This window comes from Eleutherodactylus coqui, chromosome 3 (genome assembly GCF_035609145.1).
Source record: "Eleutherodactylus coqui strain aEleCoq1 chromosome 3, aEleCoq1.hap1, whole genome shotgun sequence".
NCBI lineage: Eukaryota > Metazoa > Chordata > Amphibia > Anura > Eleutherodactylidae > Eleutherodactylus > Eleutherodactylus coqui.
The window spans coordinates 254,682,895-254,708,164 of record NC_089839.1 but is presented as its reverse complement, the minus strand read 5'-3'; the positions used below and the strand labels follow the sequence as shown (position 1 = coordinate 254,708,164).

The 25,270-nt window shown below is 43.2% G+C and overlaps 1 protein-coding gene across 1 annotated transcript in view; it reads right to left on the bottom strand.

The window, feature by feature from the left end:
- Positions 1 to 11,601, bottom strand: part of LOC136621664 (calcium-activated chloride channel regulator 1-like) — a 55,280-nt gene extending 43,679 nt beyond the window's left edge. The window contains exons 1-4 of the mRNA XM_066597316.1: positions 11,473 to 11,601; positions 10,252 to 10,500; positions 5,324 to 5,464; positions 1,742 to 1,889 (exon numbers count right to left, since the gene is read on the bottom strand). Coding sequence (XP_066453413.1) covers positions 1,742 to 1,889; positions 5,324 to 5,464; positions 10,252 to 10,410 — 448 coding nt within the window. The 5' untranslated portion in view covers positions 10,411 to 10,500; positions 11,473 to 11,601. The remainder of the gene's footprint in view (positions 1 to 1,741; positions 1,890 to 5,323; positions 5,465 to 10,251; positions 10,501 to 11,472) is intronic.
- Positions 11,602 to 25,270: the final 13,669 nt, after the last annotated feature.

Genomic DNA, 25,270 nt, shown 5'->3' with positions numbered 1-25,270 from the left:
AGTGCCGTGATTTTCGAGTGCTGTCTGTTTTGCTATGTTTTCGCCCTTGATGATGGGGTACATTCAAATCCGTTGTTGGATACAGTAACCTGCATCCAAAAATGGCAGTAAAATCGCAGCAAAATACCACGATTAAAATTGCAGTGTTTTGCTGATGCTGTGTGTGAGAGTGGCCAAAGAGGCTGTTTTTAAGCTACCCTGTTTCCCCAAAAATAAGACAGCGCCTTATATTAATTTTTGCTCCAAAAGATTTCATTTTTTAACATGTATAGCTGCCTGGACACTATTTAAATTGGCTTTTTTATTAACTGTAACAAGGGCTTATTTTTGGAGCAGGGCTTATATTTCAAGCATACTCAAAAAGCCTGAAAAATCATTCAGCATCCTTAAAAATCCTGAAAACTCGTGCCATGTCTTATTTTCGGGGTATGTCTTATTTTCAGGGAAACAGGGTATTTATTACAGGTCTTTTTCAAAACATCTCTTTATACATATTTATACAAGATCCACACTGAAAACATCACATGCATTTGGACCACAAATGAATTACAGTTTTATCTACTATCTACAATTTAAGGGCTCTTTCACACGGGCGTATTTTTCATCAGTATTTTGTGAGCCAAAACCAGGAGCAGAACTTACAGAAAGAAAGTAGAATGGAAAGATTTGCATTTCTTCCATATTTTAGACCCGCTCCTGATTTTGGCTCACAAAATAATGATGAAAAATACGCCCGTGTGAAAGAGCCCTTAAACATATGATTCCCATGTATGAAAAAATAAATGCACAGTTGTATACAAACCTGTACAGCAAAATCTGCCAACCACGGCGTGGGGTCTGAGGAAGCAGAGCTGGTAGACTTGCTCTATGATACCTGACTTTTAAGATTAAGGCCGCTTTCACACAGGCGACAAAATCATGTGCTTTTCTTGCGATGTGACACTGCTACAGATCGCATGTACAGTATGTGAAGTCCATGCGAGGTTTTGTAGGCTGCTACATTTCGTAGAAAAACAAATCGCGGTATGCTGAATATTGTCACAATTTGCGATGTTTTGTATGCCATGTTTCCCTATTAAACTTCCTTTCTGTTGCATCGCATGAAAATGCGTTTTCTGTGCGGTGCGATGCAACTTTTTCAGTAGGAAGTCCTACTGTTTGTCCCTAAAATAAGCCCTAGCTGCATAAAAAAAAAAAATGCATCACCTAACAGGCGCTGTCCGCCCACACTGCTCTGGCAGTTGTCTGTAGTCTTCAGCCAGTGATTCCTGGTGAAGGGTTTCAAAATTCCCGCCTCCAGGAACTGCTGGCTCTGATTGGTTCTCGAGCGCCGAGGCAAAGGCAATCACTGCAGCGCTCGATGAACCAACCATCGCATCCTGGAAATGGGATTTTTGAACCCCCTTACCAGAAAGCGCTGGCTGAAGACTACAGACAAGTACCGGAGCTTCGCGAGGAGAAGTGTGGCGGTGCGGACAGCACCTGTTAGGTAGTGTATTGTTTTTTTTTTTAATGTAGCAAGGGCTTATTTTAGCGCCACAAAATCATGACTTTGACATGAGAAAATGCAGCGATATCACACAGAACACAGCTGTGATTTCTCTGCGATTTTCTTGCTGTCACCCGTGTGAAAGATGCCTAAAAAGCTCAGCTGCTCACCCTCTCTATACTAGCCTTCCTTCAGATAGGAGGACATAACAGACCTAATATACTGACTTTAATTATATATTTCGCTCTTTACCTCTGGGTCCATATAGTTCCAGTACGTCGTCATTCAGTATGAAGTTTGGTGTAAGATGTATGTACTTTCCTCTCTCTCCGCAGCCACCATATTGCAAGGTGTAAGGAAAATCTCCATAAATAAAAGGATCGGCAATGATAATATCGGCCTTAAGAAAGAAGTGCAAGTACATATTAAAGATAAAGACTTGAAGCAATGCATATCATAGTTATACTCCAAAGCACAACTTGTCAGTTGGGTTATACTCAAGTCACCTAGAAAATAAAACATTATCCCCCTAGTGTCATAGAGTGTTAAGGCAGCAGTATGCAGTCCTAAGCTCTCACTCATGACCTGAAGGTTTCAGGTTCAATTCCCGCATGGTTCAGTTAGCTGCCTCAAGGTTGACTCAGCCTCCCATCCTTCCGAGGTCTGTAAATTTATTCATTATCCTCCCTTGCTTGGAGGGCAATAAATAAATTACCTGAAAGCATGGCGGAATAAGTTGGCGCTATGCAAATAACAAGTCCCTCTCACTCAGCAGCATTAACTTCTGCTTTGACATATCAGGAGATTACATATACTGTAGCTGCAAGGACTATATCTAAAGTTGCAATAAAGTGAAAGAAATCTGTTTTTTTTTAGACAGATTTGGCTTGCCCGTGGCTTTTAAAAAAATGATTTATCAGAATATCACATTGGGGTAGTCAGCGAGCTTTGACCTTTGTTGACTTTTAACTGAAGCACCTGCTTTTGGATATGTAGGGAGGTCCAAGCACACAATATTGTCAGCCTTCTCAGTATGCTGCAAAATCAGCGGTTTACTGGGGTCCCCTAGAGCGGGATTAGGGGCACATAACCTTTTCGGCACTGGTCCCATTCTCAGTATTCCGGGCAAAGAGCTGATTTTGCCAAGAGAAGTCGTGGCCAGCCAGGCATTTCTCCTACTATGGCCGAGGCAGGGAAGATGTAGTATTATAGGACAACCTGTAATACAAGTTTGCCAGAACGGGAGCAACTCTAAGAACTTTAAAGTAATACAGTAACCGAAACTGTAGGTGGTAGAATTGCAGGTGTGTCAGGTTCCAAAAAGTTTAACTATCTTTCATCACTTACAGTATTTGGGGCCAATTACATAAAATAAAAATGAATAAGTAGTGCATATTTATAAGCAAAATTAAAACATAACATCGATTTACAGTAGCTTAGGTCCTGAAATGAGTATCAGCCCTTACTGACAAATGGCCACAGCTACATTACTCCATACTGTAAGCCACATGTAAAATCTCAAGGTCTACAGCCATTCTCCCAATTTTACTGTTTTTAACTTTCTGATATAAACTTAGAGAGGCTCTAGATAGATCTGTATGAAAAGATAATAAAAGGTTAACATCTGAATTGAATTATGTATTATTTGAAATGCCATAAGTACAGTCATACCCTATCTAAACTTTGCCCTTAACTTGACATATCCCAAGCTGTGTGGCATAAGATGAATAAAAATGTATATTCTGACAGATGCCTGACTCTGGATCTGCCAGCTACGGTGGCCTATGAGGCTTCAGTATAGTAGTGTATTAGAAAAATGATAAAATATTGTGATATTCAAGTCCCCTAGTGGGACAAAAATAAAAAGTTCAAAAAGTATTTAAAAAAATAGTGAAATAAATAATAAAAATAAAAAAAGGTCGAAAACCCCACCTTTCACCCGTTAGTATGTAAAAATTAAAAAAATCACCCGTTTGGTATCACTGTGTTCATAATGACTTAGAGGAAAAAAGTTAGTACATTATTTAATCTGCACAGTGTACGTCATGAATGAAAATACCAAAGAATGGCAAAAACAGCCAAATTCGCCTGTAATGCCTTACAAAATGTGGAATAGAAAGTGATCAAAATGTTGCATAGATCAGCAAATGGTACCATTAATAAGTACAACTCATCCCACCAAAAAAGCACCGTTGACAAAATGAGAAACATTTTAGGAGTCTGCAATTGCAGCAATAAACAAAATGTATTCATTTATTTTTTTAAAGTGTTAAAAGGTTGCAAAAAAACCCCTTCAATTTAAACTCACTACCTTCATCCATAAAGCTCTCCATTGCACCACGCCACCCTTCATTGCGTCCCTCATCTCAATCCACCAGCCAGCCCGGGCCCTCTGCTCCGCTAACAAAATCAGACTGAGTGCCCCTTTAATTCGAACTTCTCATTCCCGCCTCCAAGACTTCTCTAGAGCAGCACCAGTCCTCTGGAACGCGCAACCATAAAACATCCGCCCAATCCATGACTCACAGAACTTCAGGCGTGATCTAAAAACGCACCTCTTCAGGGAGGCATACCGCATTCCCTAAACAAACCCCTCTGTACTCCGCCTGATAACATGCTCCCTGACCTACTGACTGCAATCCCTAGTAACTGTGGTTTTTGTATTTTCGTACTTTTGTCTTTCTGTATCCCTCTGTTTTTGTAAGCGCTAGGGAATATGTTGGCGCTATATAAATAGGGATTATTATACAAATTTGGTATTAAATATACTCATACTGGTCCACAGAATTAATTTAACATATTAATTATACTGCGCGGTGAACACCGTTAAAACACACAAAACATGCCAGAATTGCAGATTTTGTTAATCTTGCCTTTAGAAAAAAATGGAATTAAAAGCAATAAAAATACCTGTCCATGAGTGACTGTATGAGTTACATGTGATGATGTTACCATCATGTGATCAGCCACCGGGCATCTGAGCTCCGCCACTGATCACATGATGGTGATATCATCACACTGAAAGAGGGATTTCATGTGATTAGTCACTGGGACTCCACGCGGCTGCTGTCCGGCTCTGCTGGTTTAGCACCTGTGCTGATGTCACCATGATGTGATCAGGGGCGGAGCTCGGAGCCTCGGTGACTGATCACATGACAGTAACATCATCACGGTTCTTGTAAGCAAGCGGCTGCTGTCCGGCTCTGCTGGTTTAGGACTTGTGACCAACTCCAATCCCTTTCACTATAGTATTGTTGCAGCTGTTCTGAGGCCTGCACCTGGCTTGCAGGCCAGACCAGGTTTTGGGTGTGCCCTTGCTTCTCCTGGAGCTGAGGGGTGTGATAGTTGCAGGAGTAACGTCAGTCAGCACTTGGTGCTGAGTAGCTTGGCTCCTACTTAAACAGTGCCAGCATGATCTTCTGCGCTGGTCAATCCTTCAGTTACCTTTGGACAGCGATGGAAGAACACACCTTGGCTGAAGCTCCTAGCTAAATTCTTTTATGCTTTGTTTGGTTTTCTGTTTTGCCTTTCTGTTGTGCTAGGGCTCCCTTATAGGGACTTGTCAGTGGCCCAGGCACGTGTGCGGGCTCGCACTTGTCAGAGCGGTCGGTCGGCCGAGTGGGCAGGGCCCCCTCCCGGGTTAGGGGACGATAGGGAGAGAATTCCCCTTAGTTTTATGCTTTCTTTTGCACAGTTGTGCCTTTTGTTTGTGTTTTTGAGTTTGCATTTCCGGAGGACGCAACAAGTACATTAGTAAGTGGCGCATTGCGCTACCAGAAACACTGGTACTATAATTTCCTTATAATTACTAGTTATATTATGTACATAACTTACCTTGTCAAAGGACTCTGTTTTTGGCCTGCTGTATGTACTGTCACTGGACCAGGTATTAGGGATTATAATCTTTGCACTCCTAATATAGACTCTGTTTTCTGTAGTTTTCAACATATAGGAGGAAGCATCTGTCACCATTTTCTGAAAAAATAAAATTATATATATATACATATATATGTGTCAATACAGAGATTTGTCCTGAGATCAAACATATAAATGGGGAAATATCTATCTATTATGGAACTAATCAACATTACTCTAAAATTATTCTTTTCTTCAGCCATATCTTCATATGTGACACTACAGCCCATCACCTTGGGCTTTATGCATCTTAACTTTCATTCACCCATGTTTGTTTGTGAACATACAAATGAATGAAGCAAGTTAACTTCTTCATGATTTTGGAGTGCTGCTGATTCTTTTTCTACGCTTGAATTCTTGACACTGAACCTCACCTCAAGGACCTGCATCTATCTTAGAGATATGCAGTGCAGTTAATATTTTTATCTGTCTCTCTACATTATGTTTAAACGATTCTATTAAGGTTTTGCAAATTAAATATACCATATTAAAGAGGTCTCACCGAACCATATAATGAAGTAGAACAATAAAAACATAACATTTACACTACCGTTCAAAAGTTTGGGGTCACATTGAAATGTCCTTATTTTTGAAGGAAAAGCACTGTACTTTTCAATGAAGAGAACTTTAAACTAGTCCTAACTTTAAACAAATGCACTCTTTACATTGCTAATGTGGTAAATGACTATTCTAGCTGCAAATGCCTGTTTTTTTGTGCAATATCTACAAAGGTGAATAGAGGCCCATTTCCAGCAACTATCACTCCAGTGTTCTAATGGTACAATGTGTTTGCTCATTGGCTCAGAAGGCTAATTGATGATTAGAAAACCCTTGTGCAATCATGTTCACACATCTGAAAACAGTCTAGCTCGTTACAGAAGCTACAAAACTGACCTTCCTGTGAGCAGATTGAGTTTCTGGAGCATCACATTTGTGGGGTCAATTAAAAGCTCAAAATGGCCAGAAAAAGAGAACTTTCATCTGAAACTCGACAGTCTATTCTTCTTCTTAGAAATGAAGGCTATTCCATGCGAGAAATTGCTAAGAAATTGAAGATTTCCTACAACGGTGTGTACTACTCCCTTCAGAGGACAGCACAAACAGGCTCTAACCAGAGTAGAAAAAGAAGTGGGAGGCCGCGTTGCACAACTAAGCAAGAAGATAAGCACATTAGAGTCTCTAGTTTGAGAAACAGACGCCTCACAGGTACCCAACTGGCATCTTCATTAAATAGTACCCGCAAAACACCAGTGTCAACATCTACAGTGAAGAGGCGGCTGCGGGATTTTGGGCTTCAGGGCAGAGTGGCAAAGAAAAAGCCATATCTGAGACTGGCCAATAAAAGAAAAAGATTAAGATGGGCAAAAGAACACAGACATTGGACAGAGGAAGACTGGAAAAAAGTGTTGTGGATGGATGAATCCAAGTTTGAGGTGTTTGGATCACAAAGAAGAACGTTTGTGAGACGCAGAACAAATGAAAAGATGCTGGAAGAATGCCTGACGCCATCTGTTAAGCATGGTGGAGGTAATGTGATGGTCTGGGGTTGCTTTGGTGCTGGTAAGGTGGGAGATTTGTACAGGGTAAAAGGGATTCTGAATAAGGAAGGCTATCACTCCATTTTGCAACGCCATGCCATACCCAGTGGACAGCGCTTGATTGGAACCAATTTCATCCTACAACAGGACAATGACCCTAAACACACCTCCAAATTGTGCAAGAACTATTTACAGCAGAAGCAGGCAGCTGGGATTCTATCGGTAATGGAGTGGCCAGCGCAGTCACCAGATCTGAACTCCATTGAGCTGTTGTGGGAGCAGCTTGACCGTATGGTACGCCAGAAGTGCCCATCCAACCAATCCAACTTGTGGGAGATGCTTCTAGAAGCGTGGGGTGCAATTTCACAAGCTTACCTCAACAAATTAACAGCTAGAATGTCAAAGGTGTGCAATGCTGTAATTGCTGCAAAAGGAGGATTCTTTGACGAAAGCAAAGTTTGATGTAAAAACAATGTTATTTCAAATACAAATCATTATTTCTAACCTTGTCAATGTCTTGACTCTATTTTCTATTCATTTCACAATGCATGGTGGTGAATAAGTGCGACTTTTCATGGAAAACACAAAATTGTTTGGGTGACCCCAAACTTTTGAACGGTAGTGTACATGATGATGATGATTATCCGTTCAGTCACATCCGACCTTTGGTCAGTCCATGGATCAATGTTCTCCACGCGTTTCTGTCTTTCACCGCTTCTTTCAGTTCGGCGATTGACATGTTCATGGTGGCCTTCATTGTATCTAGCCATCTTGTTCTTTGTTGTCCTGACCTTCTCTTTCCACTGACCTTGCCAAGCATCAGTACTGCTTCCATCACGTGTTCATTAAAAAAGAGAGCTGCTGTTTGATGATTTTGCCCTGCAGTAATATTTTCAGTTTGATCTAACACTACCTTGTTCGTTGTCATGGCAGTCCAAGGTATCCGTAGCATTCTCCTACAGCACCATAGTTCAAACGCATCAATTTTCCTTTATATCTGTTTTCCTAAGCATACAACTTTCCCAACCATACGTCGTTATAAGACCATTGCATTGACCAGTCTGGTTTTTGTTACAATACTAATATCCTTGCTATTCCAGATCTTTTCCAGTCCTCGCATGCATTCCTACCTAGTGTAATCCATCTCTTGAGCTCAGGTTCAGATTGCCCGTTGCCATCGGTTTTGGATCCAATGAAGTTGAAATCTTGGAACGACTCTACTTCTTCGTTGTTAATTTTTATGTTCACTGTACCGTTGCTTTCTGGGGTCATGACTTTCGTTTTTTTTTGCTGTTGAGGTACAGTCCCATGCCTTCGCTTTTCCTTTGCACTCATTAGAGAGGGTATTCCAGGTCCCTTTCACTTTCCACAAGCAGGATGGTGTCACTTGCATATTGTTAGGACCGGCAGCTCTCGGGGTCTCCGCATCCGCACCACTGGTCCTATCACCCAAGTGACCTCCCCGGGCCGTCGGGGTCCCGGACACTGGCTCCGGGCGCGTGCTCCTGTGCTCAGGGGGAGGCGCCTGGGTGGTCAGTTGCTGGAGATGCGGCGATGCAGTCTACGTTGCCATGACATCCTGACTAGCAGCATCTGCACTTGCTGCGGGATGTCTGGGATCTGCACTCGCTGCCTTTTGCCTGGGTCTGGCTGCTGGCAGGCTCCCCGCCCCAATCAGCTGCTGGGGCGGGAGTTCTGACAACATTTAAACGTGCCTGTTTCTCTTCAGCATTGCCAGTGTATGTTTGTCTCCAGGCTACACCCGCGTTATTCTTATCTGATTTCCCGTTGTGACCCTCTGCTTTTGGACCTGACTTTGACCTCGCCTGCTCCCTGGTACCGCGTATTCTCCTGTTGCCGACCCGGACTTCCTGACTTGCCTCTGTGTCTATTTGTCTCGGTATTTGTTTGTAAGTCTGACCCCCTGCCCACGCTTCCCTAGTGAGTATAGGGACCGTCGCCCAGTTGTCGCCCTGGGGCCTAGCCCAGGGGGGGCAAATAGGTAGGGACAGGGGTTGCGGGTAGCTTTTAGGCACTTCCAGTACCCTAACTCCAGTACCCTGACACACATCAAGGGTTGTTGACATTTCTGACACCGATTTTTGACTCCGATCTCTATTTTGTCCAAATTGCATCGCCTCATGATCGTTTCTGCGTACAGATTGAAAAGTACTGGGGATAGAACGTAGCCTTGCGTCTTTCTCAATTCCAAACCAATTAGTGTTCCCGTAAGCTGTCCAGACCGTTGCTTCTTGGTCTTTGTAAAGCGACCTTATAAGCTGTTCAATATCTTCTAGGATGTCCATTTGCTTCAGACACTTCTAAAGTTTGTCATGTCCGACACTATCAAATGTCTTGCTGTAGTCGATGAAACACATGTACATGTCCTTTTGATACTCTTGGCTCTTCTCCACGATCCAGCACAGGTTCACAATATGGTCTCTGGTGCCACTTCCTTTGCGGAAGCCAGCTTGAATGTCCGGCAGTTTCCGTTCAACAATTGTCACAATGTGTTTTTGTATGATCTTTACTAGGATTTTGCTTGCGCGAGGTATGAGGGCGATGGTGCGCTAATTGGAACATTCATGAGCATCACCGTTTTTTGGGAAGTATGACGAAGACATTTACATAAGTAACTTTGCACCATTACTTGTAGGTTCCTACCTTTTTGTTTCCTATATATTATAATTCAACAGCATGTATAAACCATAAACTGTGTTCAAAATTACAGAACTAATTCAACATTTATGTAGCAGGCAGGGGTGCTCTCAACAACCTCAGATAGGCAAGAGTGATTAAGTGATAGTCCCTTAACTGTGAGTTTCTTTGATCCGAAACTGTAGAAGGAGACCTCTGGGGATTAGAGATGAGCGAGCATACTCATTAAGGGCAATTGCTCAATCGAGCATTGCCCTTAGCAAGTACCTGCCCGCTCGGGAGCAAAGATTCGGCTACCGGCGGCGGGCAGAGAGCTGCGGGGGAGAGCAGGGAGGAACGGAGGGGAGATCTCTCTCTTCCTCTCTCCCCCCGCTCCCCCCTGCTGACTGCCGCAACTCACCTGTCACCTGCGCCGGCAGCCGAACCTTTTCTCCCAAGCGGGGAGATACTCGCAAAGGACAATGCTCGGTCGAGCAATTGTCCTTAGCGAGTATGCTCGCTCATATCTACTGGGGATCCCTCTGCCGCTTAAGATACTAACATCAATGCAATCTCTATGTACATTGTCTTGTTGTGTCATAACACACTGATTGCTATTAAACACTTCAATATTTTGTCTCTCTGTATTATAGTGAAAATAAGAAGACTTACCTTAATGCTCTCAATGATCTTTTTGTTTTCTGGAATCTTTGGGTGTATTGCAATGATAATGTCTTCATATCCATTGTTTACAAGCTTTACTAATGAGTTAATTGCTGAATGTGTTGCATGCAGCACAGAAATAAGAACAAGTATCCCAACCAACTTCATTGTTGCTCTGCAGTTCTCTCAGCGGTTAGTCAGCGTCAGCTGAAGTGTAGAGTGACAATGTTATCCTGAGATCTTCTTCTTAAAAGTGACCTGTAATTAGTCAACAGTTTCACAATATTACTTCACAGATTGCATGGTTTGTTAATAAGGAACATTGCAACAAGGTTCTCCTTTTTTATGCAAAGAAGGCTTGAAATTTAGCAATTTATAGATTACTTTCAGAATTTATTCATGCTTTTGTACCTGAATTATGCTGGAAAATAGTCGAAAATGTTGTCGCATTTTGCTTCAGCGCAAAAATGTGTGACCTTACATACACCACCCTTGCTACTTGTGAAAGGAGCAGCGCCTCCCGCGGCCTGACAAATCTGAAACCTGCCCAAGTTATACCACAAATCTGTCAGCTTGTAGCTGGTGTAGGTTTGCATCTCTGCTGCCTGGACAGCCAAAGATGCAACAAACCTAAGAAGCATCCGTCTTAATAAATTTTAAATAAATATTTCCCATCTCACTGCTGCTAAATATAAGATCACCGGTCTTAAATATATCTTCCCTTTGTGTTTCAATTTCTCACTATTTCAACTTCACCTTTTGTGAACCAGCGCAAGTGAAACTGATCTTATAATAGATCTAAAGTAATATAATACATAGAAATAAGAGCAGGGCTGGCCCTATGCTGGATGGTACCTGCCAACCCCCATATGATGTACTGCCCAGCAGTGAACAAATAACCATACCATATAGTACTTAATTATATGCGCTATACATTATAGTACCCAAGTAACACTGCCATACATTGTTCCACACGCTGCAGAAATACTTTACTATATACTTTACTATAATTTACTACTAATAATGATGATGATGATGAAAGGATGTACATCTTGCATATAACATTTCTACTTTTAATTATATATATATATATATATATATATATATATATATAATAGAAAAAAATATATATTACATATACAAATACTTAAATATGATGACATTCTTGATATGAAGTTACTAGACAGCATAATAAAGCAGAACAACATGTCTTCTATCTCAGTCACTCACCTACAGTTTCAGTGCAGAGAACTGAGGAGCTCCAGTTCCCAAACTAACAGCAACTTGCTGGAAGGCAGATATATAGCGTGGCTCCAGCAGGCAGCGGACATTCCTGCAGTGCACTCCCCTCTCTGTATTTTCATACTGTCCATGCAATGTGGGAAACTCCCTCTCACATCTGAGCAACCTCCACTGAGAAGTTCATCTGTAGTGAGGGGGACATACTTTTTCCATCCTATAATGTTGCAATTTTTTTTAATGGTTTTTTACAACCGCAAAGGGCAACCAGTATTTTTAATGCTGGCTTCACACAGGCGTAAGCGTATTTGTGACACACTTGTGCGGAATGTTCGGCATCGGCACGTTTTGGTCTTTTTTTGCTAAACTTTTGACACGCGCAAGTCACGCACAGTTGCGCGCACAAGAAAATACGAACCAATGAATGGAGACGGCCAGTTAGTTTAATGGGTTCAAGAGGTGTTCTTTTTCTACGTATTTGCACTGGAAAATCGAGCATGCTGCGTTTTTTTTGAGCGATCGAAGTGCGAAGGCCAAATACGTGCTTGTGAATAAACCCATTTAAATCAATGGGTTATATTATTTTATGCGTATTGCGCACGCAAAGAGTTTTCATGCACAAATGCGGTCTTGTGAATCCGGTGTAGAGGAGAATGTGTATTAAGAGTCGCCTCTGTACAAGCTGACAGATAATCCCACGGTCTCCAACCTGTGGCTCCTTAGCATTTATACAACTAAAACTCCCAGCATGCCCTGATAGTTCTCAACTATGAAAAAATGCTGGGAGTTGTAGTCCTGCAACAGCTGGAGATCCACTGGTTTACGAAGCTGAATCCAGTAGTTGGGACTTTAATGTGGGTTTTGTACATGGAACTTTTAGGAACCTTTAACACAGGCGGAATTTTTTCTGCATTCTGCACTGCAAACCATCGTAAATTCTGCACCAAAATCTGCACGGCTCTATGTGGATTTTGATGGGGAATGAAAAGGATTTACTTCCACGATGTGTGAACCCACCCTAAGGGACCCTTCACACTGGCGTATGACAATCATTGTTTTCAATGGTTGGTTCACATGTCTGTATTTTGCACAGACATTTCCATCACGCAAAAAAATACAGCATGCTCTATTTTCCTGCCCCTTAGCGCACCAAAGGTCCCCATAGAAGTCAATGGGGAGTGCGCAAATGTGCGAACAATACGCAAGGAGATGCGTGATATGCTGATTAATCCTGCTGGAAAAAGAACACATCTACAACCCATTAGACTACATTAGCCATTTCAATAGGTGCGTGTTTGTTGGCTGGGCACAAATGAACATGCCGTGCGAGTGGTGAAAGTACAGTTAAATACTCCGATTTGCATGCAATAAGCATTGTTCAGTGCACAAATAAATTGCTTTGAGTCACGTGCAAATGCGCCTACACCTGTGTGAAGGAAGGGGCCCTAAAAGAGTTAGCTGCATGAACAGTGTGGCAAGTTGGGGTCACTCGCCTATTAGGATCACCATCTTTCACTTAGGATGGGTGGGCACCACGTGCATAAAGGCTCCAGTAGACTTGCAGTTTCTTTAACTTCTGGCTTCCACCAGCATCTATTTCATGTACAGAAGACAACTTGTGAAATATACAACAGTCCACGGTTCACAACCCACAGGGACTCTGTCACCCTTCCCCACCCGGGACATCTAGAGGGCATCCTCCTCTGTCAGACTGGCATGACAGGCCCAAGCTGGTCCACGCTGGACCTCAGGCTCCAAGTGCCTGGTGGCTGCTGCACAGCCTCTCACTCTGGCTGATAGCCAACTTCCTTCTGAGTGTGGTAGGAACTAATCCTTTTATCTTACTTCCTGCCACACCCACAAGTGTTGTCTCTCTTTTCAAGTATGAGAATGCCTGTCTACAGCCCCCTACAGGCCATTCTGTGTACTACCCCTCTACAACAGCAATTTGCTTACATACACCACCACGATTTAAAGGTGGACCCTGTCCTCTTGGCACTGGAACTGAATTTGTAAATGACAGATATTCCAAAGTTACTTTAATTTTAGTGGCTAATAGACCCAGAAATTAGTGGCTAATAGAACCCATTTACTTACAGTTTTACAATTACAGGGTCTCTCCAGCAATAATTATTAATTTGACAAAGCACAAAATATTCTCCATATTCACAGTGAATTATTTTTGTTTAGACATGTCAGGCTTGAAATATGCACCACATCCTCATAGCCACCGTCCCCAAGACCGCTGTACGGTGTCAGATTGAAACAGATACTCAATGAGGAAATAAGAAGTATAACGTCACGGAGAGGATGTGCACAGCAGTTTCTCGCACTGCATGACCTGCGTGGATCCACAACCTTCAAGATGTCTTGGGTCATCTGTAACAAATATGGAAATTTGGGCAACATCTTGTTACCACATTTAGTCCTTGTTACATCTTATTCAGTTAGACCAGTGATATATATATATATATATATATATATATATATATATATATATATAGTAGTGAAGTAAGGGGTAAAGTTTTGGATGGTGTGTATATACCACGGAGATTACTAAACTCCAGGATATAAATCCAGAGTTTGCATGAGAGAGGGGCTGTCGGGGTCACATGTATATTCCAGTCTATGAAGTACCTGAGCCTGGAACACAGCTGAAACATAATTGAAAAAGGAGAAGGAAAAGCTCAGTAAGAGAGAGGTTGTGGCAGAGTGTGTTCAGTCAGACCAGAGAGAGGACAGACTGTGTGCAGAGCCCCTGGAAAGCTGGGTGAAGAGAACCTGGAGAGCTGAGGGAAGCAAAACCCTGAGGAAAGGGTTGGGTGAGAATCCCTGCATCAGATTACAAAGACTGTTATTTTGTGTGCCTTATGGACATTATATGGCTGGAGAAAGCCTGTGTTTGTTTATGACTGAGAGTTTGGCAATAAACCACCCTGCTTTACCATCACCTGCCTCTGCTGCCGCCAGACTTCCTACAGAGGAAACATACCTGTTGTGGATCCTGCTTACTATATATATATATATATATATATATATAAACTAGCCCGGGTACCCGAAAAGCTGATACTAGAATGTACGCATAAAGACGTGGAAGCACCGATGATGATTAATGCTATGTGAATGTATTAGCCATATATTATACTGCTGAGATAAAATAAAAGCTGCGCTGTGATTGGTTGCTGTAGGCAACAGTTTTCAATCCTCAGTGCTGAGATAAAATCAAAGCTACTTATATCTAAAACACAAAATTTGTTTGTTTGTGTTGCATACAAATCTCCAGTTCCGGTCCGATTTGAGTAAAATTTTGCATTTTTTGTTGCCAATAGCAACCAATCACAGCACAGATTTCATTTGTTATTCTGCTGAGGTAAAATGAAAGCTGCGCCGTGATTGGTTGCTATAAAAAAATCACCGAGGCAATTGTGTTCTTTTGAACTCTTTAAAGTATCTTCACTGAAAAGAACCTTACTGATTGCTTAAAATTTAACCTTTATTTTAGATTATTAAAAGAACTAGTGTATACAAACAATCACGAACATATAGTGCTTAAAAACAACTCCCCATCAGATAGGAAGAAAATAGAGTGTTCATCTGAGAATTACTGTTTATTGATGTATTGACAGCGATAATTAGCTGGCTTTTTACTAGTCAGAGCTTGATTCTATTTCTCTGTAACTATCACAGTATCACTCAGGGCTCTTATTCACTCAAACGGTTATTCTGATGCTCTGTTTTCCATTTATTTTGATCAACCCACATTAAAGGAAAAATGCTTTTACATACAGGGCACTTTCCGTTATATTCTGTTTATGAAGCCGTCTATACGCCTCACTTCAAGCGTCCAGAATTCCCACTCTCAGACAATTACGGACGCATCAGACCTATGCTGACCCTAAATGGATCGATAATATTAATATTTTACTCATGCAATCATTCATGCCACAACTCCATCGACGCGTTTCTATGACAACCATTCGGTGTGCCACTTCATCAGGATGGGTCTTTATTTTTAATCTGGCTCTTTACCAACTATGGGACTAATAGCCTCTCCGTGTTTCTACCCGTATGTTGAGAGATAACATGCACCGTATTAGCAGTCTGTTATTAATTTTAGACTGTAAGACGTTACTTTATTATAGGTGCAGTATATCCATATCGGTGTAGAAGGACGGTTCAAACTTAGTGTACTCTATATAGCATTCTATTGTGATATTGCCAGAGTATAGTACATCTGTGTCTCTATATAGCACAAGGCGGCTCAGCTCTTTTCTAACACGGACTATCCATTAGCCCTATATAGCAGGCAAAATGGGTAGAGTGTCAAGGTTAATGTCTCTTGACACCTAATTCAAAGGCTGGTTAGATTTAGTGTGACAGGCCATGCAACCTGATGACTTAAGTTGCCAGCCTGTAAGCCACTAATTATGTTAAAGAGCTTGGCCCCTTTCCCACAGTCATTAGCCTTCAGCCCTCTGACTTAGGTAAGACGGTATCGTAATTGCTATTCTAAGTCCCCGTTTTTTGGGGGTAAAGTTAGCCAGAGTCCCCGTTTTTAGGGAATTTAAAGATAGAGAGCGGCTTACGGCGACCGCTGTGATGAACCTGCAGCCTGCCTGGCCGCAACAGTATAGACAGAGCTGGTCAGTGGGTCTACAGCTCGCTATTTTGTATCCATAGCTCCTCCCTCACTCATTAGAGACAAATCCCGTTGCTCCAATCAGCTATCCGTCTCATTACACACACCCCCAGGCGTATTACGCCATGACGCCGCGTCACGTGACATTCTCACGGTCACGTGACTATCATTCGTCATCGCTCCATTAGATCGCTATAGCAACCATGATGCCTGGAGATAGCGCTTTGTATTCTCCAGCGTCTACCCGCGATCTCATGGCGCCATGACGTCAGAATGTCATGATGCCATGATGCCGGGTCACGTGACACTCTCCCGGTCACGTGACTATCATTCGTCATCGCTCTATTGAATCGCTATGGCAACCAGGAAGCCTGGAGACAGCGCTTTGCATTATCCGTGGTTGTATAGATATTGATCTCTCTAATAACCAAGGATCAGGTAAACATATCAAAGGGGCTCCTCTGTGTCTAATATTGATCGCCATATTTCACATATCGGCGTGGGTATTGCACCAATATCTTAGTTAGCAATTATAGACATATAGCCGGGGGCATTTCATGGGACGGTTAATATAGGGATCTCAGATATATCTCCAGGTGATGATACATGTTGCAAAATCAGGTAAGTAACCGGACACATTCCAGGTCATACCTCCATATCTAAACAGATACACATTCATCTCATACTGCGTGACAGGATTATCATAATATACATAGTTCGATGTAAGACTTAGATTCGGATTATACATATTGATATGATGTTTATCAATATTAGGTATATATGGAAAACTATCAAATTGTTATACATATCTTAAACCGCATTATTGACTAGTCGGTTTACAGATAAGCTCCACTCCATGCATAAATACGGCTTTATTCATCACACAGATCTTTTACGGTAGAACACACTGCATCATAGCGTATATTTCACGTACATTACCGCTTTCTAATAATGGCAGTTGGTTACTCAGCATATCCCACATCCTTTTTATCATGAACATGATGCAATTAGTCAGCATCACGGACATTTATATGAAATGATGCAAATGACATACATTCATTTAGTCATGGCAGTTGGTTATTCAGCATATCCCGCATCCTTTTTATTATGAGCGTGATGCAGTTAGTCAACATCTCGGACATTTATATGAATGATGCAAATGACAAACATTCATTTAGTCCTTTCGGTGCACATGTGTCTAGTCTGTAAATCCAACTACATTCTTTCTGTAAGAGTTTTTTGTCCGTGTCACCTCGCCTACCATTGTTCCTGATCATCTCGATCCCCCGAAAGGTGACTAACTCAGGGTTACCATCATGTTTCTCTTTCATATGCGATGCCAAGCTGGTCTGTTCGTTACGGTTGATGTTTCCTACATGTGCGAGTATTCTACGCCGTAACTGCTGCCTCGTTTTTCCAATATAATCCTTAGGACAAGGACATGTAGCCATATAGACCACTGCACTTGTCCTACAATTAATAAAATCCCTTATGTCATACTCTTGCCCCGTTGCAGAACTCATGAACGTCTTACAACGGCGCATGTACTTACACGCCTTGCAGCCTGAGCAAGGGTAGGAACCTTTGGTGGGCTCCCTCTGGAGCCACGTACTGATGGTAGATGCTTGTGGCATGTGACTATGCACTAAACGATCTTTTAGGTTCCTCCCACGCCTGTATGTTATCATTGGTCTTTCGGATATGCATTCCTTAATGTCAGGGTCTTTTTGCAGGATGCTCCAATATTTAGTCAGAATCGTTCTTACATCTTTAAAGCGATCGTCGTAGGAACCTATTACTCTGATCGTTTTTCCACTTTCCGGTTTTGATTTTATCTCGAGAAGATCCTCTCTCTTGCATTGTTCCGCAAAATTAAGTGCTTCTGATACAACGCTTTCCGGGTAACCCCTATCATAGAATCTTTGGCACATCTCATGGGATTTTTTGCCAAATTCTTCTTCGCTGGAGCAGTTTCTCCTAGCCCTTATAAGTTGGCTTTTCGGAATTCCTCTTTTCAGAGGTATCGGGTGATGGCTACTCCAGTGGAGAAGAGTATTGGTAGCCGTTTTCTTCCGGAAGATCGTAGTTTCCAAGTGATTATCTTCAGTCCTTGAGATGCAAAGGTCGAGAAATGTAATTTTCATAGAGTCGATTTCTGTCGTCAGAAACAAATTCAGTTTGTTGTCATTTAGATGTTTCACGAAGTCATAGAACTCTTCAGTACTGCCCGACCACAGGATCAGTACATCGTCTATATACCTCAGCCATAGTTCGATGCATGAAGTCCATTTGTCATTTTCTTCGCAAAACACTGACGTCCCCTCCCACCAGCCCAGGTATAGGTTGGCATAACTGGGGGCACACGGGCTCCCCATAGCCGTACCCCTGAGCTGGTGGAAGAATCTTCCTTGAAAAAGGAAGTAGTTGTGTTCAAGGACAAATGTCAGTAATTGCACTAGAAATGTATTATGCGCTTTTAAGTGGGTCCCTCTTTGGGTCAAAAAATACTTTACTGCTTCCATTCCTCCAAAATGGGGGATGGAGCTGTAGAGGGACTCCACGTCAAGACTTGCCAGCATGGTATTTGGTGCTACATGGATATTTTCCAATCTCTTTAAAACGTCTGTTGTATCTCTAACGTATGCTGGCAAGGACTCGACAAACGGCTTCAGAGTGTGGTCAAGGTATTTACTTACACCCTGAGTAAGACTGTTTATGCCCGAGACTATTGGTCTCCCTTTTAGCGGTGTCAAGCCCTTATGCACTTTTGGTAGACTGTAGAATACAGCAGTCTGAGGATTTTTTGGACACATAAAGTTAAATTCTTTATCACTGATTAAGGAGTTTTCTTTCGCAGGAATTAGAATATCCCTTAAATCCTTCAAGAAGAGATCTGTAAGATCTTCTCTTAGGACTTTGTATGTAGATCTGTCATCCAGAATCCTTAAACACATTTGTTGATACTGTTCCTGATCCAAGACCACAATATTACCGCCTTTGTCAGATGGCTTAATTATGGTCTTAGTTTCCTTTTCAAGGGTTATCAGGGCATTTTTTTCTTCATTTGTAAGGTTCTGGTGTCCAAACCTTTTGCTCATAGATAGTTCCTTTAGGTCTCTATTCACCATTGATTCAAATAAGTCTATGAACGCACACTCGCCTGGTGGTAAGCCTGTATTTTTTACTTTCAAATCCGTAAATGGTCCCAGGCCTGGATCTTTTTCATTTTCTTGTTCTAAGGATTCAAGGATCTCTAGGGCCTCTCTATCTTTGGGGTCTAGACCCATTTCTTTACACCTCTTTCTCCCCTCTATTGCGAAATACTTCCTCCACCTTAATTTTCGTAAAAAGAGTGAAACATCTTTTGTCCAATTGAATGGTTCATATCTGTTTGTTGGGATAAAGGATAGACCTCTCTTTAGTAATGACAACTCACTGACTGTTAAGGTTCTTGACGAAAGATTCATAATTTGCAACTCGGCTTCTTCCGGATTGTGTGGATTCTCTCTTATGTTCATAGTTCCAATGTTCTGATCACTTCTGACTATTGGAATCCTCCTGTATTGCCCCGATCTCTCAGCATATAGCTGGAGATAGGTTGGCCTAAAAAACAGCTCTCGCTAGATTGATATCTCCCTTTTCCTCGTGGTCTGGTTTTATTGCCACCCCTGCCTCTAAATTTATCTGGGAATCTTCCCCTTCTAGATGTCTCGCTACTAGATAACTCTCCTTCTGAGGAGCTTAGCTCCGACTCAGTATGTGATCTTGATTCATATACTCGATTTTCTTTAAAGTCAGTCAGATCCCTTTTAAACTGAAAATGCTTTCGTTCTTTTAAATAGCATGTATATTTTTCCACTGTTATTTTCAGTGTATTCTCCTTCTTTTCATACTCTTGTTCTGTTGAGAATTTTTTGGTTTCTTTTATCAAGTCCTCAAGGGCTTTACCATTTTTTTCAAGATTTTGTTTTTCTTCCTCTAGTAGCAGGTTCATAAATCTAAGGGAACTTTCTGTCGCCTCCTGTTCCCATTTCACCATAAATGCATTATTACGCAGTTTTACGGGAGGAGCGACATGAACTATAAGACCACGGGGTACGATCTTATTTTCTAAATAGTTAGAGAGTCCCTGGACCTCCCACCATGACCGTACGTATTCCTTATAGGTCTTTGTGAGGTTTTTAAAGGCCTGATTAATGGAAGTGACCTGAGTGTATGTATCTAAGTCCTGATTAGAAAATACTGATTTCGCTTCAGTTAGCCAGGAACCGGTGTCAATATTTCCTGACAGAAAGCCTGCCATTAGAAATATTCCAAAAAAATCACCGAGGCAATTGTGTTCTTTTGAACTCTTTAAAGTATCTTCACTGAAAAGAACCTTACTGATTGCTTAAAATGTAACCTTTATTTTAGATTATTAAAAGAACTAGTGTATACAAACAATTGTTTATATACACTAGTTCTTTTAATAATTGAAAAAGGAGCAGGAAAAGCTCAGTAAGAGAGAGGTTGTGGCAGAGTGTGTTCAGTCAGACCAGAGAGAGGACAGACTGTGTGCAGAGCCCCTGGAAAGCTGGGTGAAGAGAACCTGGAGAGCTGAGGGAAGCAAAACCCTGAGGAAAGGGTTGGGTGAGAATCCCTGCATCAGATTACAAAGACTGTTATTTTGTGTGCCTTATGGACATTATATGGCTGGAGAAAGCCTGTGTTTGTTTATGACTGAGAGTTTGGCAATAAACCACCCTGCTTTACCATCACCTGCCTCTGCTGCCGCTTGACTTCTTACAGCGGAAACATACCTGTTGTGGATCCTGCTTACAATATATATATAAACTAGCCCGGGTACCCGAAAAGCTGATGCTAGAATGTACACATAAAGACGTGGAAGCACCGATGATGATTAATGCTATGTGAATGTATTAGCCATATATTATACTGCTGGGATAAAATAAAAGCTGCGCTGTGATTGGTTGCTGTAGGCAACAGTTTTCAATCCTCAGTGCTGAGATAAAAATGAAAGCTACTTATATCTAAAACACAAAATTTGTTTGTTTGTGTTGCATACAAATCTCCAGTTCCGGTCCGATTTGAGTAAAATTTTGCATTTTTTGTTGCCAATAGCAACCAATCACAGCTCAGATTTCATTTGTTATTCCGCTGAGGTAAAATGAAAGCTGCACCGTGATTGGTTGCTATATATTATACTGCTGAGGTAAAATAAACGCTGTGCTGTGATTGGTTGCTATGGGCAACAGTTTTCAATGTTCCTAGTGCTGAGGTAAAATAAAAGCTGCACCGTGATTGGTTGCTATATATTATACTGCTGAGGTAAAATTAAAGCTGTGCTGTGATTGGTTGCTATGGGCAACAGTTTTCAATGCTCCTAGTACTGAGGTAAAATGAAAGCTGCTCTGTGATTGGTTGCTATGGGCAACAAAAACTGTTTTATACTGTTTATTTCTTGTTAGATAGTGTTGATAAACGAGGGTCGGTGTTCATGAATTTGCTTCAAGTATTCCTGTCTGAGGACATAGCATTTACTGAAACTCAAATTTTCAACGCTCAGTCTGACTCTTCTAGTGTGAATTACTTGTAGGAAATAACCAGGAATAGAAAATCAAGTCCGTAGTATCCATTGGTGAAAGCAAATTTGGGGGTTGCTGCATTAAAATTCAAAAAATGCAAATAAGATTACTGAGACAACAACATTTCAAAATTTTTTTTTAGCCTATAACCTTCTCGGGTTCAATATTATACTGTGTGCAAAATGTCATGTCAGCCGGTCGTACCGTTTGTGCGTGATGCTCCAACAAACAGACAAATATATAGACGATAACAGTGCAATATCAGTGCTGTTTAGTGAAGGCTAATACTGCAATGATGCTGCTCATAGGTCATAGGACAACTTTGTGTTACTTTTTATACACAATTCTTCATATATACTGTATATACTCGAGTATAAGCCTAGTTTTTCAGCACTTTTTTTGTGCTGAAAAAGCCCCCCTCGGCTTATACTCGAGTCAGGCAAGGCTTAAAAAAAAACTCCATACTCCCCTCCCAGCTGGCGTCTGTGTCTGCGGCGGCAGTGCGGCAGGCTGCTTTATGTAAGGACTGGCGGTTCGCGGGTCCGTCGTGCCCGCACCGCCGGTCCGATCACACGTGCGGCCACTGTGCGGCGCAGGGGAGCCCCGGTCCTCGTCATCTCCCCTGGCCGCCGGGCTCCGCCTCGCCGCCGGGTTGCTAGGGATGCGGTGGGTGTTGCCCCGCGTCGCGTCCTAGGTATCCGGGCAACCAAACGTGTGTCTCCTGTCCTGCCTCCTGCAGGGCTGGGGGCGGGTTCCCCAGTGCTGCTGGGTGCACTCAGCTGCTGTCAGGCTCCCCGCCCCAATCAGCTGCTGGGGCGGGAGCTCTGACAGCATTTAAACCTGCTGGTGTCTGCTAACCAGTGCCAGTGTTAGTTTTGGATTTCCTGCTACACCAGCGTACTGCATACTTCTGACTCCTGACTCCTGTTACTGACCTTCTGCCTTTGGACCTAACGTTGCCTTTGCCTGACCCTCTTGTACCACGTACCCTCTTGTTGCTGACCCGGATTGCCTGACTCTCCTTGCTGTTGTTTGTTCCAGTGTCTGTCCGTTTGTTAGTCCCCGTGTCCCCCTTCCTTAGTGAGTGTAGGGACCGTCGCCCAGTTGTCGCCCTGGGGCTTAGCCCAGGGGGGCAAGTAGGAAGGGACAGGGGTTGCGGGTATTTTCAGGGACCTCCAGTTTCCCGGACCCCGAGTCCTGACAGTAACACTGGCCGAACGGAAGTCGGATCCCTACATCCGACCAGCAACCTTGAAACCCACTATGGAGGCTGTGGCGGCTTTAGCCAACCAGGTACAGATTCTGACGGACCTGGTCCAGGACCTGACTGCTCGCCTGCAGCATCAGGAGCAGCGAGGGGCTTCTAATATGACGCAGCTCCCTGCCACTCCCGGTACAGTTTCTGAACTCCGAGCTACACCTCCTGACTTCTTTTCCGGGGAGAGAAGTCAGTTTTTTGTGTTCAGAGAAGGCTGCAAGCTTTATTTTGACCTCAGACCCCACACCTCTGGCACAGAATACCAGAAAGTGGGTTTCGTGATAACTCGCCTGAGGGGAGAACCCCAAAATTGGGCCTTCTCCTTACCAGCTGACTCCCCCACCAGATGATCACTAGACGCCTTTTTTACTGCTTTGGGCCAGCTGTATGACGAGCCTGACCGTGCGGCCTTCGCAGTCTCTAAACTCCTGGCCTTGCGACAGGGGCGGAAGGTGGCTGAGGACTATTGTTCACAATTTCGCCAACACTGCACGGAGTCTGGGTGGAATGATGCGGCCTTAAAGGATCTGTTTTTGACCGGTCTGTCGGAGTGCCTCAAGGACCTTTTGGTGGCACACCCGGAGCCCAGAACCTTGGAGCAAGCCATGTCTCTGGCCATCCGGGCTGACCGACGCTTGAGGGCCAGACGCTCGACTCGGACCAGCCCTGTCCGTACGTCTACTCCTTCGGTGGTTCCGACCTTAACCCCTCCCTCCACAGAACCCATGGAGCTGGGGACCATGACCCCGAAGCAACGTCGGGAATATCGTCTCAGAATGAACCTCTGTCTCTACTGTGGGGAGCCGGGTCATCGCATTGTGACCTGTGAGAAAAAGCCACGGCAGGAAAACTTCCGCTCCTAGGCAGTTGTCGGGAGGACTGTCTAGGAGCTAAGGTACTCCCTGTAAAGTCTAAAATGTTGTTGCCCTGCACCTTAGAACTCCGGTCTTTCTACCGTGCTGGGCAAGCGTTTCTGGATTCTGGAGCTGCTGCTAATTTTGTTAATTTTGAATTTGTTGCTAAACTGTCTGAGTATTTTTTCCGTGTAGACCCCCCTATTCTGGTCTCTGGTGTCGACTCTACTCCCTTGCAGGCTGGTCTTGTAAATCTGGTTACCCCGGAGTTACAGTTCACTATTGGGGCCTTACATACGGAGTCCTGTACATTTTTTGTTATGAAGAACCTGTCTGTGGATGTTGTGCTGGGGCTACCCTGGCTAAGGGAACACAACCCAGTAATTAACTGGGATACGTTGGAACTGGTCAAGTGGGGTTCTCGCTGTGACAGCCACGTGCGCCCAGTGGGGGTGGATGTCGCCACCTGTGAAGGAGTTGAACTACCTGACTACCTCTCTGAGTTTTCGGATGTCTTTTCCAAACAGCTATCAGAAGCCTTGCCTCCCCATAGAGAATGGGATTGTAAGATAGAGTTGATTCCGGGGGCCAAACTTCCTAAAGGTCGCATCTGTAATGTTCCGGTTCCGGAGAGGGAATCTATGAAGGACTATATCCAGGATAGTTTGTCCCGGGGGCACATCCGGCCCTCCGAGTCTCCAGTAGGGGCTGGTTTCTTCTTTGTGGAGAAGGATGGGGGTCTCAGACCCTGTATTGATTACAGGGAGCTAAACAAAATCACTGTCAGAAACCAGTACGCCCTTCCGCTCATCCCAGACCTCCTCAACCAGGTCACCAGTGCCCAGTGGTTCTCTAAACTCGACCTAAGGGGAGCTTACAACCTCATTCGTATTCAGGAGGGGGATGAGTGGAAGACGGCATTCAATACGCCCCTCGGTCACTTTGAGTACCTGGTCATGCCTTTTGGGTTGTGTAACGCCCCTGCTATATTTCAAGGATTCATGAACTCTGTTTTTCAGGACATCATGGGGGTGTTCGTCGTAGTGTATCTAGATGATATTCTGATCTTTTCCTCCGACTGGGAGACACACCAGGTACATGTTCAGACGGTCCTGACTCGACTCAGAGCTAACCAGCTGTTTGCTAAGCTTGAAAAATGTGTTTTTGGGGTGCAGAAGATAACCTTTTTAGGGTATATCATCACCCCATGGGATATCCAGATGGATCCGGGGAAGGTGAAAGCCATCACAGAGTGGGCCCAACCAGTCACTCTAAAGGCCCTCCAGCGCTTCTTGGGCTTCGCTAATTATTATCGGAAGTTCATTAAGAACTTCTCTGTGGTGGCTAAACCCTTAACGGATCTCACCAGGAAAGGGGCAGAGGTCAGTACCTGGTCTCCAGATGCGCTGGCGGCATTTGCTACCCTGAAAGCTGCCTTTTCCTCTGCACCTGT